Genomic DNA, 16,957 nt, shown 5'->3' on the forward strand with positions numbered 1-16,957 from the left:
TTCCAAAACACGTGTCGCCCAGTGGCCCTGGCCTCTGCCTTGGAGCTTCAATTTATAAAAGGCCTGGCCACTGCTTGGAACACCAGGCACAGCTTGAAACGTAGATAAATTCTGTCCCGCATTCAGAGGTCTTGTGCGTGTGAGTTGGGAGGCAGGGCGGTCCCCAGGGACCACGAGCAGCACTGAAGATGCATCTGGCCAGGTGGAAGCCAGATGTGTTGGGGAAGAATGTTGCCAACAGCTTTTCTTACTGGCTCACGGTCAGGATCCCGGCGGCTGACTTGACCCACCCCAGCAGCCAGAGAAGTGGAGCTTTTGGAAAAGAGATTGAAAACACTATCAGCCCACGGAAGTCCAGGAGATGCTCCTGCTCACTTTTGGAAAGCTGCACTTCTGGCCCGCTCCAGAGACAGACGCTGCCCGCAGACTTCCGACTGCAGCCCACTTACCTGGATATCCCAGAGAACAGGAAAGCCTCCTAGGATTCTTAGTAGCTTAGAGCCCTAATCATTTGAATGTGAGTCGAGCTGCATTAAGTGTAAGGAATCAAATTCCTAGCTGAGTGGCTTATACAGTAGAAACATTTAATTGTCACATAGAAAGGCCAAAGCAGGGGAGTCCAGAGGTTGGTTTGTCAGTACAACAATGTCATCCAGGAACCTAGGATCACCATGTCTTCGGTCTTGTTGCCTCATCGTCTCAATGTGGCTGCCACAGCTCCAGACACCACATCTGCCCTACTAAGTAAGAAGATACGACAGGAATCCTTGCTGATTCTCTTTTGATCAGAGAGGAAACTCCTCCTTGCTGTCTTTCTTTTAATCAGAGAGCAAAATCTTTCTAAGAACACCCCCACTCCCAGCAGACTGCTTTGTGTTTCATTGGCCCAGGGTTGAGTTTTTTACTCACCTCCAAACCAAACACTAGGAAAGGGCCTGGCTCCTTCTGATCCTTCAGGTCTCAGCTCAAATGTCACCTCTTGGTGTTGCCAGAATACCTAGAAAGACACCCTGTTTTGTGTTTCTAGCACTTCTCACTGTCTGGGATTATCTCAGTTTACTTACTTGCTTATTTGTCCTTTGTCCTCTCTCCCCTCACTAAAAGTCAGTTCTGTGGTTGCAGGGATCTTGTCTGTCTCGTTCACCACACTGTACCCCCGGCACCTAGAACTGGGCCTGGCGCTCTGTGGGTGCCCAGTAAGTATTTTTTGAAGGAAGAAAGGACGGAAGCTTGGAAATCTGCAGGCAGATCTGGATCTAGTATGTGCTTGAAGGCAAGGAACTCAAACCCTGCTCGTCATTGGCAGAAAGCAAAGGGGGCTGGGGGCATAGTTCCACACACTCTCCGGCACTGGGAGCCAGATCTGGGGTTTTGTGCTAGCATAGCTTGCAGGGCAGGGGTCACCTTCTTTGTGCCACAGCAAGGACCTCAAGCCCTGCAGAGAGGCTGGGGGAGCTCTCCACTGCTGATGGCTCTTGGGCCACTGGGATGTAGAAGCTAGTCTTCCAGTCTGGTGGCGTGACGTTCTAATGAGAGTGCGTGGGTCGAAGATTTCCACATATGCCCTCGGAAAGACAACTCTCTTCCCCCAGATTGTCCCCTCTTGAAAGAGCAGCTGTCACAGTCCAGAAGACCAACCTCTTTCACCTCCATCCCCAGCCCATGCTCCCGAAAACTCACTTTTACCGGATTTGAACGTATAACAACTCAGTGATCGGGAATCTTCCAACCCCCACTCAACAGATGAGGAAAATTGAGGCGCAAAGAAGTCTGTCCTTGCTCTGCCATCCTGATAGAATAGGACGTTACAGGCTGGCCGGCCCGGGACCGTATTCAGCTCACAGAAATGTTTTGTTTGACCGTCATGCTATCCTGAAACTTTTAGAAAGTTGTCAGATTTTTAACAATCATGAGATATTTCACATTTTAAAAATCAGAGTTTTCAGCTTCTCCTGAAAAACTCGCACTGGTCATGTGTTCTCCAGTGTGCCACAGTCCCCACCCTTCCCCATTGCCTGAGATTATGACCAAGTTCAGTGGCCTTTTTTCTCTTCTTTTTGAGACAGAGTCTCGCCCTGTCACCGGGCTAGAGTGCAGTGTCGTCGTCATAGCTCACCGCCACCTCACACTGCTGAGTTTGGGCGATCCTCCTGCCTCAGCCTCCCGAGTAGCTGGGACTACAGGCATGCGCCACCATGCCTGGCTAATTTTTTCTATATACATATTTTTGTTGTCCGGCTAGTTTTTCTATTTTTAGTAGAGATGGCGTCGTACTCTTGCTCAGACTGGCCTCCAGCTCCTGAGCTCTAATGATCCTCCCTCCTCGGCCTCCCAAAGTGCTAGGATTACAGGCGTGAGCCACGGTGCCCGGATTCATTCGACTTTTATCATTACACTGCCCTGCTGTTTTTCTCATTGTGAAGCAGTATTTCTCTGTTCTTATACCTCTATCAAAAGTGATAAAATGAGAGCTGGAGAGAAAAAGAGGTGTGGGTTTTTCTAAGGGGTCCACATCACCCATTTACGTTACCTGCCTGGCCCGCGTAGCTCTTGAGTTTGTCTCCTGTACGACACTGCGTCCGTACCGGATGGCTGCACTTCTAGGGCGGTGCGTTGCAGGTGTGTAGTGATGGTAAATCTGATATCTATTGAGTAAACTTTTTGCCAAGCATTTATTCATCACAGCAGCCCTCTTAAGCAGGGCCTATTGTCATCTCAAACTGAGGCACTGTGTGCGATGTCCCTACTAGGAGTCCTTTAAGCTCATCCATCTTTGTCCCCTCAGTGCTCAGCTTACTGGCTGTTTGAATGAATGATTGAAGGAATGAATGAGTTATATTCTCCTCCAAATGTTCATTGGACCAGGAGACCAAAAGTCTTGACTCATCATTGATCATTGGTGACATTCGTGTTGGGCTCTGATCAGTGTCACTCAGGGTGCTTGGGTTGTGTTTCTGCTATGTAACAAATCACCCCAAACTCGGTGGTCTAAAATAATGATGTTTTGTTTCTAACGGTTCTGTGGGTTGACCAGGTAGTTCTGCCTCACGTGACATCAGCCGGAAGTCCAAAATGGCTCCGCTCATGGCCGGCAGCTCGCTGGTCACCAGATGGGAGCTTGGTTATTCTCCTCCACGTGGGCCCTCCCTGGCTGCTTGGGCTTGCTCACAGCATGGCGGCTCAGGGTGGCCTGACTTCTAAGAGTGCAAAAATGGAAGCTGCCGGGCCTTCTTAAGTCTTAACCCCCAAACCAGCACAGCGTCACTTCTCTCGGTCAAAATATGTCACAGAGTAAGCCCAGCCTCATGGGACAGAGACTGTATGAGGGTGTGAATACCAGGCAGTGTGTCTGCTTGGAGTCCAGCAAAGTAATTCACCGCAGATTGCAAGGAGCAGACACCAATTCCCACTATCTCACGCCAAACAGGGTTTACCGGGAGTCTCTGGGGAGGCCAGAGAGTCAGTAGAAAGGCCGGAGAACCAGGCTTAGGAAAGGACAGGACCCAGGACGCCCTGGGGACCTCAGAGCAGAAGTTGCTGGCAGCCTCCTGAAGGGAGGGTTCTGTTCCATCGGGACAGATGCACCCCTTCTTCTTCTTCCTTCTGCCCTTGGAACCCCATTCGAGAGTTGGGGGCACAGTGCGAGAGTCCGATTGGCCGCCCGTGGTCACATAGTCACCCCTTGGCAGAAAGGATGGGGGCATCTTGGCGGAAGAGAGTCCCCAAAAGGCACTCGGGGTGCTGTTGCCAAAAGAAGGGGACCAGAATGCTGGACGGACGGAAAACACTAGAAACCTCTGCACAGCCCCCGGGCAGGGCGGTTACCGTCTGAAACGCATGAGTGGGTGGCCTGTTGCAGGTCTAACGTGAGCAAGTGCCCATCTCTGTGTGGCGGCTTTTCCAGGCCAGCGGCCCCGTAGTAGTTGGGGTGCTGCTGGACCCGGGGCCACTGCTCCCTTTGTGGGGCACAGCCGACTCCAGTCCCCGCCGTGGCTCGAGTCGTCGTCGGGAAGACGGGGTGACGGGCCACGGGCTCCGGCAGGAGGAACACTCGCAGCAGGAGGGAAACGCCGGTCACCTTGCGTGTGCTCCCACCTGCCCGGACCCCGCCCCGCCCACCTCCTCCCACGCCTGTGACTCCCAGTGAGTCCCCTGTGCACGCGGCCACCAGGCCCAGCTCGCTGAGCCCCTGACCTAGGCTCCCTCCCGCTCGACGGTCTGTTTCCGGCCGCTAATTGGGCTGCACGGCGGTGCGGTTGGCAGCGGCCCTGTCCTGCCAGCGCTCTGCACTGGCGCCTCCAGGCGCAGCCGGTCACTGGCGAAAGTCGCTGCAGGTCCTTCCCCGCCAGCCAGCGAGCACACACTTCTGCGGTCTTTGCGAGCGCCGGCCGTTTCCAAGGTGAGCTAACGAAGCTCCTCGCCTAATAGCAGGGACATGCTGGGTGGGGACGGGGCACACGGCTGTGGATTGAGTGGAAAGGGAAGAAATAATTGGATTATTAATACCAGGCAGTCAAAATATTCTTTTATTCCTTTTATGTTCTTTTTGGAGGAAACTACAATCTCTGGAAACATGAATATAGGTTCTGTGGGGCCAAACAGGGTGAGAAGGGGGGGGGGGTTAAAAAGGTGGAATTATCAGTCTGCACTGGGGCAGTCTACACCGAGAACCAGCCCACAATTAGGCATGAATAATGACTCTGTTCAAGTCCAACTTTATTGCTTTTGGCCAAAGGCCTTTTGCAGAAATAACTTTGTAACTCACTGCCAGGAAGCTTTTGTCCCCAGCTGAGACAAAGGAACAAAGAACAGAGGTGGGAAGTTCGGTATCTGATTCCCACTTCCCTAAACACTCAGCGAGGACAGCAGGTGTGGCCTGCCCGCAGGCATGGGCTGGGGCAAGGTGGGTCCAGCCTCTCCTGGGCCAGACTGCCACGATCAGGCCGACCCACCATGCTGGTCTTCAGTCTGCTCATTCCCACCACAGGGCCTTTGCACTTACCTCTTCCTTTGCTTAGAAAGCATTTCACATGCCGGGTATGGTGGCTCACACCTGTAATCCTAGCACTCTGGGAGGCTAAGGCAGGAGGATCGCTTGAGCCCAGGAGTTGGAGGTTGCAGTGAACTATGATGACACCACTGCACACTCTAGCCAGGGAGACAAAGCGGGACTTTATCTCAAGAAAAAAAAAAAAAAGAAAAGAAAGCATTTCGCCCACAACTGTCTTTTCAGGTACCTCTGGTCTCAGCTCGAATGTCACCTCCTCTGAGAGGCCTCCCTCGATTTACTCTTTATCCTGTCATGTGACAACTTGTTTCAAAGCTCTTAAGAAGGTCTGAAATTCATCTTCATTCATTCATTGTCTGTCTCCCTGACCAGGATGTCAGCTCTTGGGGTACAGAGGCCTGGCCTACCTTGTGTCCACTGTTGTTTCCCAGCATCCTACATGGCACTTGGCACATAGTAGGTGCTCAGAAAAGACCAGATGGTTTTGAAGGGCTGCACACAGCTCCCAGGCCGAGCTCCAGGGGAGTTGCCCAGTGTTTAAAATGGGTTCAGTGTTTTTACTTTGGAAATGGCGTCTCGAGTGTAGTCCCGGCCTCACCCTCTCTCTTACCCTAAATCAGGGGTCCTCAAACTACGGCCCACGGGCCACATGCGGCCCTCTGAGGAGGCCCGCCAGGTGTTTTTGCCGCCGCTGCCTGTCCTGCTTAGCAGCCGACTCGTCCCGGGCCCACAGTGCGCATGTGTGGAATGTGTGCCGCACTCTCCAGCGGCCCTCCAATGGTCTGAGGGACAGTGAACTGGCCCCCTGTTTAAGAAGTTTGAGGACCCCTGCCCTAAATCTGGGACACTTTACTCACTGAGGTCTCCTGCCTGGCCCCTGCAGGCATTTGAGTTTTGTCCCTGCTTTAGACAAGGGCCACCGCAGATGGGTGTGTGTCTCCAGGCCTTGGGCCGGCCCCCTGACAGCTGGGCCTGGCCCCACCGCCTGGGTCGAGGCACAGCTCCCAGTGGGTGGGACACAGCGATCCATTTTAGCAGTCCTTGCAGGGGCCTAAGTGACACTGAACCTCATCATGAGCAGGTCCCTTTTCTACTCCCCTTCAGGCCTTCTGAGTCACCAAGGAGGGAGTCCCATTAACCCCTCTTAGCAGGCTTCAAGCAGGCCGGCTCCATTGTAAGGAAAAGCTCAGAGCCCTTGGCAAACAAAAATGTAGCCACAATGTCATTGCCTTAGTTTCTGTAGTGTCGCCATCTGTTTGTGGCAGTGGTTCTCAGCAGGGGGCTGTTTTGCCCCCTAGGGGACATTTGGCAACGTCTGGAGACATTTTTCATTGTCACACTGGGGGTGGGTACCGCTTGCATGTAACGGAGGCCGGGGCTGCTGCTGCACGCCCGGGACGCACAGCGCAGCCCCACGGGGGAGGAGCTGGCGTGGCGTGGCGTGGCGTGTCAGCAGTGCCACGGCGCGGAGACCCTAAGTTGGGGCGAGTGGTACTCGTTCCCCCCGGAAGAGACTTTGCTTTCTAAACAGATTGACTGCAGTAAGAAAGGGAGTGGACCGACAGGCGAGTCTAGCCCCAAGAAGAGTGCAAGCAGACAGGCAGACTCCGAGACCCGCCGCAGGGTGGAGCAGGGCGAGGTTGGTGGGGTCGTGCCTTTCAGAGCGAATGGGACCGTTTGCTGCACACCAAGGCCCCTGTCCTGGCAGCTGCCATCTCACCCGCAACTTCCCGGGAGCCGCCTGTAAAAATTCTCTAGCGGTTGATGCAGGGCCAGGCGCAGAGGCCGTGTTGTCTCAGGCCGAGTTCTGGCAGGTTGGGGACGTCTGCCGTCCCGCGCCCGGCCAGGCACTGCCCACAGCCTTCCCGAGCCTGGCCCTGGAGCCCAGCACCCCCTGCCCCTCGCTTTAGGTCTCCCCGGCCTCCTCATCCCCGTCCTGCCACTGACGATGGCCGCCCGGTGGGAATGGCTCCTTCACGCTAGGACGTGCGTCCAGGGACGGCTTCCGTGGTGACAGTGGCCCTGAGCTTGGAGCTGAAGGGCGCACACCCAAGCTGAGTAATTTCACAGCCCGCAGAGGGCAGGCCTGGGGGAAGTTAGGGCCAGTTGCCCAAATGAGATCCGAGGCTTCTGTTGGTTTTTCTGGGTTTGTTAACTTGCTTCCTTTCTACTTAAAAATAAGGAGGGGACAGCGCTTTAAAAAGCAGAACGAAATAAATGTTTTCAGTGCAGGAAGAAGTGGGGAAATGTATTCTCTGGCACAAAGGGGAGAGGCTGCTGCTGGAACTCTCACACCGGGACAAGTCGTCCTGATCCCCAAGAGCCGCCTGGACCCCGACATCATGGCTCTGACCCCTTGGGGTCCCATGAGAAGGAAGAGGGGGGTTGGGGGAGACTTTAGGTCACCCCAGGACTTCCCAAAGCTCAGGGAATCTTTGAAATGGGTGTGGGCACCAACTTCCAACCCCGGCAGACACGGGCGGATGGAGTCTGACTCAAATGGCGTCTCACTTCCTAGGAGAGACGGTGGCTGCGGGGAGAGGCTCCCCCTGCCTGCCGGCCCTGTGACTGGGCCGGGCCAGCTGTGTTTCCAGGATGGCCACCAGGTGCCCTTCGAGCTCGTCAACAGCGTGACCTTGGAGCCCCTCGGTGGGGAGGTGGGGTCTGCTTCCCTTGAATCTGGCCGGGCTCCTGCATCGCTGGTAACCAAGACAGGGCGGTGAAAGAGCCCTTGGGACAGCGGGACAGAGGAGGCAGCTCCCCCGGGTCACTGGGGCACTGGCTTGGGAGCCCAGGCTGTGCCCCAAGGCTGCCGTGCTGCGAGGAAGCCCAGGCCACGCCGAGGCCACCCGTAGGCGCCACCCAGCAGTCCCGTCCTGAGCTCCCAGCCGACTGCCAGCAGCAGCCCCCAGATGAGCCGAGTCCCCAGCTCTTGAGTCCTTTCAGCTGTGGCCTCAGACACTGTAAAGCGGAGACCAGCCGCCCCTTTGTGCCCTGTTCAAATTCCTGATCACGAGCCTCTGAGCTTGAAAAAAAGATTTTAAAGTTTCGGGATAAATTGCTATGCGGTGCTATTAAATGATTGTTGAGGCATCCGGCAAATGCCAGTTTTCCCACCACGCAGTCATTCGTTCATTCGTTCATTCATTCATTCATTGAACAGTATCCAGAACCTGTCCTCCTCCCGCCCCGTCCCTGCTTCCTGCCTCACGCCCTGCCCTGAGCCTGCTCTCCTCGCACAGCCAGAGGCTCCTGTTAAAACCTCCACCAGGCCTCATCGCCGCTGGGCTGGCAGGCGCAGCCCCTGTCACTCGGCTCCGTGCAGCCACACCTGCCACTTTGTGCTCCTGGGTGGGCGAGTTCCCGCCTCAGTTGCGCTTGCTGCTCCTGTGCCTGGGCTGCTCTCTGCACCCCAGCACCTAGCGCGGGGCCTGGCGCGCAGCAGGTGCTCAGGAAATGCCTGTTGACTAATACCTGGCAGAATCGGCACCTGGACTGTGCCAGGAGCCGGGGCCTGGGGACAAGCGGGAAGGGGCCAGCCCTGCCCGTGCGGGGCTGCCAGGGCGAGAGCTGGCCCCTACAAATGAAAACCCAGGCAGCAGAGGAAGCACAAGTCGCGATGGAGGGAGTGGGGGTCAGTCTGCTTTAGGAAGGGGCCGGGGAAGGCGCCCTCTCCACCTTCCCGGATCCACCCAGCCCGGTCCTCAAGGCTGTGCCCCGGGAACAGTCTTTTTCTTGACAGATGAGGAAACTGAGGGCTGAGTCACAACCGGAGCGGCCGAGTCAGGCCAGAACCCGTGACTCCCACACCCACGTTCCTGCCGCCTTCTCCCACACCACCTCTCTTATCAGGTGACAAACAGGATGAGCGGAGTTGGGCACAGGCCCAGGAGGCCTGGCTGCCCCGGCTGGCGGGCCGTGCCGTGAGGGCGCTGTGTACACAGAGGCACAAGGTGGCTGGGAAGCCCCTGAGCCGACCCTCTGCCTCCAGCCTCCTCTCCCATGTGGGCTCCTTTGGTTGGAAGTGACAGAAAAAGCAACTTGGAGTGACCTAATAAAAAAAGGGAATTTGACTCATGTCCCTGAAGAGTCAAAGCGTGAGGAAGTTGACCTAAAAAGAAAGAAAACGGCTCAAACTAGTTGAAAGAGAAAGAGGAATTTATTCTGAAGCAAAGAACCCAGAAGTTAATCTGCCTCCTTCAGGCTAGGCTGGATCCAGGTGTCAGATGCTGTCCAGACCCAAGTACGTTCCTGTTCACAGCTCTCCTCTGTGCGTTGGCCTCATGCCCGGCCCCACCTGCGGCAAGATGGCATCAGACTCATCCCCGGTCCTCACATCGGAATGACATGGAATGAGGTGGCCAGTCGGGAAGAGTGGGCGCTTCCTCCTGCCCAGGCCCAGAGGCAGCGGCGTGGGAAGGCTCTGACTCAGGGCTGGATCCCAGGGCCTAGCCTCGGCGCTCCGGAGCCGGGGCCTCCCCTGAACCTTGCAGACCAAGGATGGGGAGGAGAGAGGATCCCCAGGTGAGAACCGGGAGCTGTTACAGAAAGTAGGATGAGAAAGTGATGCGTGGCCTAATCCTAGCAAATAACACAAGCCAGTATTTATTGGGCGCTTGCTGTATACGCCTCTGTTCTGAAGGCTTCCCGAGCATGAAGCCATTTCATCCTCACAGCTGTCAGGTAAATGCAGTTCCCGTCCTGGCTTTACGGTTGAAGACACGAGACCATAAGAGGTCCAGTTTCTTGCCCGACATCTAGTGAGTGGTGGAGCCGAGCGTCAAACCCAGGCGTCTGGCTCCAGACCCAGCTCGCGCCCTGCTCGGCGTGTCGCCTGCTGCCTTTCCCCCGAGTGTTCTGGGCTGGTCACTGCCTCTGTCTACTCTGTTGGCTCCACAAGAGAAGGGAGTTCTGTCTGTCCTTTTTTCCCGCTGACCATGAGACAGTGCTGGGCCCGCGGCAGATGCTCAGGCGTTGGAGGGTGTGGATCACGTGGCCTCTCAAACATCTGCTCGCTTGCCGCGAGAAACGTTCTGGAGCTCGGCCTCCCAGCACTGAATGTACTGTTTCTAGACTTGCTCTGCGCGCCAGCCTCGACCCGGCACCTGTTCTAACGGCTCGTCTGTGGTTGGCCGGTATCTCCCGTCCTGTTTTCTGACCCTTCTCACCTTTGGCCGGGGTCTCTCAACTCCAGCTTTCATATGTCGACTCGCTAGAATATGAGTTCCAGGAGGGAAGAGACTTTCTGGTTTTTTCGCTGCTTTATCCGCAGCACGGGAGCCTGCAGGAGCTTCTTGTTGCGTCAGTGGTTACGCAGGCAGCGGCCCCGGGCCCTGGGTTTGGGGCCTGCTTTCTACCCTTTTCCTTGTGTCCTGATTTCCTTTCCCGATCCTGAGCGCTTGTCTTGAAACCTGGTCTTCCCCTCCCTCTGAAGGACCCTCTCCTGTGCCCTGACTGCTCTGAAGAGCTGGCTTCCTTCTCTGCCTTTAGCTGGAATTCCGAGAGCCACCAGATGGCCTGGACCCAGATGGGGGCAGGGGAGGCTGTGGCCCATAGGTGACGGGACTCTCGTCCTCCTTCCCGCACCCTCTCTCTGTGCCCTCTGCCCGCTCTTTGCTCAAGCCATTTCCCCTGCCTGAAGCGCCTGTCCTCCACCCTGCTCCTCAGGGGCCATCTAAATCCTGTGGATTCTTCAGAACTTTGTTGCTCTTAGGCGTCTCGAAGTTTACTCTGTAATTACTCCTCCAGGCAGCCCTCTCTGACTGCACCCAGGCCGGCAGTTTCCCCTTTCTTCTTCCCGTTTGTGCAACGCACTAACCACAGTCTTGTTTCCAAGTGAGCGTGGGCGTCGGGAGCGTGGGCTCTGGGGTCAGGCTGTCCAGGTGCAAATAGCCACGCTGCCTTGTCCACGAGGGCCTTCCAGAACCAGACGGTGCCCTCCGGCAAGGTGAGAGCGTGAGAAAACGGACGGTCCAGATCTCTGGGGCTGGAGGCAGTGGACAGACTCGGAGGGACCTGGGGTGCTCCGCCCACGGGGCGGTGACCCTCCGTGCAGCTGTGGAGGTGGTTCCCAGCGGCCTGGCAGTGGGGACACCTGGGAGGCACCCCGACCCCTCTCTCCTCCCACCCTCCTCCCCTGGGGGTGTCTCCCTCGCCCCACCCCAACCAGGAGCCGGAGGCCCCAGTGTGGTGCACTGCCGTGAACCTCCCCGGAAACAGGGAAGAGTGGGAGCGGGAGGGAGGGGAGGGCCTGGGGGACCGTCTTCAGCACCCAGACCGTACAACACGGGGCAGATTCGAGGACCTGTCCAGGCCTCAGCGTCTGTAAACGACGCGTCCTCGCTCTTAATGTTGTTGTAAGGGTGGCCTGAGTCAACAACGCAGGGCAAGTGCTCAGAGTCGGGCCAGGCCCGTGATTTTAGCTGTTATTCTGGGTGCTTCCTGTTGCAAAGGACAGCCCTAACTCGGACCAGTTAAGCCACACAGGGCACTCACTTGAGCCGGTAACTGGCTGCCAGATGCAGCTGGGTTCAGCCGGGTGTCAGCTGTCACCAGCATCCTCTCTCCCCTCCCGTGGGCGGCTGCTGTCAGACCCAGCACAGCCTCCTGCAGCCTCTGCGCCTCCCTCCCTCTCGCTGGCCAGACCCAGGTCACTGGGCCAGCCACTGGGGCTGGAGGGACGGGATGTGCTGGTCTCCACCTGGGCCACGTGGCTCCTGAGCAGAACCAGGGACTGTTGCCAGGAGGAGACAGAAAATTCTTTGCTAAGTCATGAAATATTTCGAAGGCCTGCTATGTCCCAAGCACTGTTTTAGGTGTTGGGGATACAGATGTGAACAAAGCTGGAGGAAATCCACCCTCAAAGAGCTAGCATTCAGGTGGATGGGACCCACGGAGAAATAGACACGTAAAGCAGCTAATTATCAGAGGTGGTGCGTGCTGCTGGGGAGGGCAGCCGTTGCAATTTCAACCTGCAAAGGTGAAATCTGAGCAAAGACCCGAAGGAGGTGAGGAAGGGGCCGTGAAGATATTTGGATGACGGCTCTAGACAGCAAGTGCAGCAAGTGCAAAGGCCCTGGGGTGGGGATGTGTCTAGCATCTGGGAGAAACAGCTGGAGGAGACCGCATGGCTGGAGCCAAGTGAGCGAGGGAGAGAGGAAGGTGACAAGGTCAGAGAGGTGATGGGGCAGATTGTGTAGGGTCTCGTAAGCCCTCTGGAGGGTTTTGGGGTTTTACTCTGCACAGAGATGAAAGCCCCTGAAGGCTTTTTGGTGGAGGAAGACAGGCTCCTGCTTTGAACAGGATCCTTTGGTTGCTTGAGGGAAGGGGGTGGGGCGGAAGCAGGGACAGCAGCTCGGAGGCTGCTGTGACAACCCAGACGGGTGGTCCTGCCACTGGGCACTGTGCTGCACGCACAGGAGGCCCTTAATTAACATTTGTAAAGTAAACAAAGGAAGAAGTAAATGACCAAGCTCTCTGGACCACCTGGGAGGGTCCCCGGGTCTGTTGCGGGCTCTGGCACGTCTGCACACCCCGGGGCTCCCTCCGTCCCCACCTCTCACGGGACTTTTCCTGACAGCACCTTGTTCTGGCTCTTGCCACTTCCTCCTCTCCCACGTCTCAGCCCATCACGCCCAGACTCCTTCTGCTCCCCTGTTGGATTTGGGGATCCTAAGAGGAAAGCACCCCCCCCCCGGGCCTTTCCAGACGGGCCTGGGTGAGGCCCCGGGCATCTGTCCACAGCCGTGGTGTGTGGCACTCGGGGCGTCGGGCGCCCTGAAACCCTCTGCTCTCTGCAGAAAAATGCAGAAGCAGGATTGATGTGTCTGAATTCTTGGGACGTCAGGTGTTTCCAGAGACGTCTCCCGGGCGGGGGCCCCTGTGCCACGGTCCCCGAGAAGACCCAGGATGCAAAGGCGTGGGTGGGCGTCGGAAGGGGCTGGCGGGAGAGGCAGGTGTTGGCCGAGGCAGGACAGAAGGCCGGTCAGCAAGTGCACGGATTCCCTGGATGCTCCATCCGCTCAGCCACTCTGAATATTTTACCAAGAAGGGGGAAAATGGAGGCAGAATCCCTTGTGTCATTTTTAATTGATTTCTTCAGCATCCGGAGGGAGGCTGGCACAAGGCCAGGAGAAGTCTGAGCCAGGGGAATTCATCAAGCATCGACCCACCGATGACTCGATCTGATGAAATAATTAGCTGCTGTTATTCTCCGGCTTCTGGTGGCAGGGCTTTGACTTCCATCCAGAGGAAGCGCGTCCTGGCCGGCGGGCGATCGCTGCCCGGGAGTGGGGGGTGCGCTGAGACCAGCACGGAGCCAGGATGGGAGTGCAGCTGGCCCCGTCCCCGCGCCGTCCCACCTGGCCCAGGGCTCCCGGGACAGGTGCATCTCCCAGCCCCCTGCACCTTCGCATCACAGCCCCAGAACCGCAGACGCCCCCGGAGGGCACCTGGCCACCTGCTGCTTCATTTGGCAGAGAGGAAACTGAGGCTGGAAGACTCTTAGGGAGCTCGCTCAAAGATCCCCTTCTGGGGACTTCTGGTTGAGCGAGCCAGATCTAGCCAGACTGGGTCAGCACCCCTTCTCTGCCTCTCACCTACCCTTGCGATCGTGGGAAAGTGATTTTAGCTCTCTGTGCCTCAGCTTCCTCATCCATAAAGTGGGTGGATATGAATATTCAATGAGGTGATTCCTGCAAACTGCTCAGAGCGGAGGCTGCAGCTCTGCACGCTCTCTGTGAGCACTGGCTATGGGTAGTTTCTGGTTTAAGAGGGTTGCTATTCATAGGGCATCCCTGGGAAATTCTCTCCATATTTTATCACTCGTGTCTGTCTATCGGAAGGAGCGTGAATATGCATTTTAGGGAGCTGGCTGTGCAGCCGCAGTTCACGTGCAAAGCCCAGAGCACCCCCTGGCTGGAGCACGCCTCCTTTTCCGCTCTCGGGCCTCCCATTACCGCCAGCAGAACATCTCTGTCTGGAGATCGTGCTAATGTGCTTTGACTCCTTTCAACACCTGCTAATCTCCCTTAAAAGAGAGTGTGGAAACGCAGGAGGAGCCTCAGGCTCAGAGCCCAGGAAGCTGTTTGAATTGAGTTCCACTGGTGCAGCGTCCTTTGGCTTTTATTTGTGCGAGGAGCTTGACTTGACGGCAACGGGATGCCCATTCTCCATTTACCTTTGGATAGAAAGTTGTCTTTCTCCAAAATGAGTATTTGTGTTTTCATTTAAAACTGAGGCCACTGAAAGAAGCTTCTTAAGCAAATGATCGTTGAAGGGCTGGGCAGAGATGGCAGGAATCAGGGCTACGGTACTTGCGTGGAAGGAGGCGGGAAACCTGCGTTTCGTGGTGGGGAGCAGCCAGGGTCAGAGTTCAAACCCTGCCCTGTCTCTGGGTGGTCTTAGGACAGTGATTAAGCCTCAGTTTTCTCAACTGTAAAATGGGGCTAAAAACAGCACCTGCGGGAGAGGGCTGTTGTGGAGACTGAAGGAGACCCGAGGAGTGCCCGATGCAGGACACGGCCTCGATGACCGCGATGGCGATCTAATAACGGTTTGCGCTGTGAGTTATTGTTCTAGTTAGTGTAGAGGCTCAGCACTCTATTACACACTGAATCCTTCACACCCATTTCGTAGGTGAGGAAACTGAGGCACAAAGGTTCCTAGTCGAGGGTCACTGGGCATGTAGCGCCAAAGCCCATGCTCTTAGCTGTCACACGGCGGGACACGGAACAGGAGCCCAGTAGACAGTGGCCGCGGAGTCCCTGAGCTGTGACTTTGGGGTGGTGGCCGGGGTTCCCCGTGGACAACAGGGACACAGACCCCTTCAAGGTCACAGGGACACAGCCTGACCCCAAGGCAATTGGTTTCCTCCCGCATGTCTGCAGGTTCTCGCTCTCTCGCTTTAAATAAATGAGACCAAAAGTCTATATCTGGACAGGACTTGAAGGCTCATTTCCTCGAGAAGTTAAAAAATGACTGCAGAGGGCAAAGAGACCTGCTCAAGCTAAGATTCGCCGTCCCCGCCTCCCCTCACCCACCTTTGCCTGTGACCCTGTCTGACGTGGGGCCCGGGAGTAACTGAGGTCACGGTGACAAGTGACAGTGCTTCTCCCTCCACCCTTTAGCCCTCGGTGCTCTCTTTTATCATTTTGTTCTGAAATTTGAAACTAACAGGAATAGTCTTTGCTATGGGATGGGTTGACAAGGGGCTCTGACACATCTCCGTTGGACCGAGCTCTTAGGCCAGCCACGTCCCCCCATTTTGTTCGCGGGGACACTGAGGTTCCTCACTGGCTTGCTCGTGGGGAGACTGAGCCAGTGAGTGGAGAGTCCAGCCCAAAGCGGTGCCGCATCCGGCCCCCAGTGCTTGTCCACAGCCCGAGACCCGCCCCAGCAGCCGGGGGGCTGGGCGTCACCCCTGCTCGCCTCTGCGGCCCTCGGGGCCGCCCGCACGGAAGGACCGGACTCGCTCGCTCCCCGGGTTGGGCCGCTGCCACCCCTTCCTCTGGGGGTGCCTTGTCTGTTGAACTGGGCGGATTGTTCGGGGACAGGCTGGTCCTGTGACCCGAGTCGCGAGCAGCCGCCAGCATGTCAGAGAGTCGCCAGATCCAGGGAAGAAATTCCGTGGTCACAGAAGGCTTTTCTGCCGGCCTACTGACCGAGCAAATTGCAAACACTTCCCTGACTCGGGCCGAGTCGGGTTTTCACTCGGCCGCAGCTGCCCCGTGCAGAGAGACGCGCATTGTCCCTGCGGCCGCGGCACATCAACATGCGGGGACGAGCGTCGGCAGCTCCGACACCAACACTGACCCGATTCTTGTCCTCCTCCTCCAGACCGCAGTGAACGGGGAAGAGGGAAGAGAAACGAGCCCGCGAAGCCGACTTCAGACTCCCGCCCCCGACAGCGGCGCGGGCTGGCGAGGAGCTAAGATGGCCCCGGGCGGCCTGCGGCTCTGCCTGCTGTCCGCCGCCGTCCTCGCGCTGCTGCACGGGAGCGCGGCCTTCCTGTCGCACCACCGCCTGAAAGGCAGGTTTCAGAGGGACCGCAGGAACATCCGCCCCAACATCATCCTGGTGCTGACGGACGACCAGGATGTGGAGCTGGGTAAGTCCCTGCCCCACCCCGGCCGGCGGGGCACCTCGGGGGCCGGCGGGGCACCTCGCCCACAGCGCAGGGTCACCAGGCCGGGGCCAAGGCTCCTGACGCCGGCGGCTGCGCTGGCACTCCTGAGTGGACCTCCTGAGTGGACTTAAGCCCAGACACGGGCTGCCCGCGAGTGTGGGTTCACAGCCGGGCCCTGGAGGTTAGGGGTCACCAACCTTGTCCTTAATGCAGAACCGTCCCGGATTCCACCTGAGCATTAGGGGAAGAGACGCTAAGACCAGTCCCTTGTTTTCACCAGTTTCTACCACATACCGCTGTGCGCCAGGCAGCGTTCTAGGGCCTGGAACGTCCATAATGAGACAGGCGTGATCTCCACTCTCATGGAGCGAGACAGACAATCGGCACGATAGTGAGGGCAGGGCGAGGTGAGAAGGGCAGATGCGACAGTGAGGATCAAAGCGAGCCGCGTGCTGGCTGGTGTTGATGCGCAGGACCTGCTTTCCTTGGTGATAGGGAGGGGCCCTCAGAGGCGGCCATGTCTGCGCTGACGCTGAACAAGAGGAGACACCAGCTTGTGTTTGTGTGTGCGCGTGCATGTGTGTGCATGTGTGTGCATATGTGCACACGTATCCATGACCCCTGGGCTTCCTTCCCTCGGTGCTGCAGGCTCCAGGGAGAGCAGGTGTGGACAGGGACCCTCACTAAGGTTTAGTCCGTTTACACCGATGGCTGGCAAGACAGGACTTGTGTCACCGTGCCCAAGGCTCCTCCAGTTCCGGGCCCCAGCACCTTCCTTCGTTGCCCGCACAAGCCCCCCTGGGTGCATCCTTGGCTCCCCGTGC

General features: G+C 57.1%; 1 protein-coding gene across 1 annotated transcript in view; it reads left to right on the forward strand.

The window, feature by feature from the left end:
- Positions 1–16,957, forward strand: part of SULF2 (sulfatase 2) — a 102,836-nt gene that overhangs the window by 6,496 nt on the left and 79,383 nt on the right. The window contains exon 2 of the mRNA XM_076010891.1: positions 15,845–16,115. Within this exon, the coding sequence (XP_075867006.1) occupies positions 15,941–16,115 (175 nt within the window). The 5' untranslated portion in view covers positions 15,845–15,940. The remainder of the gene's footprint in view (positions 1–15,844; positions 16,116–16,957) is intronic.

Source organism: Microcebus murinus, chromosome 16 (genome assembly GCF_040939455.1).
Source record: "Microcebus murinus isolate Inina chromosome 16, M.murinus_Inina_mat1.0, whole genome shotgun sequence".
NCBI lineage: Eukaryota > Metazoa > Chordata > Mammalia > Primates > Cheirogaleidae > Microcebus > Microcebus murinus.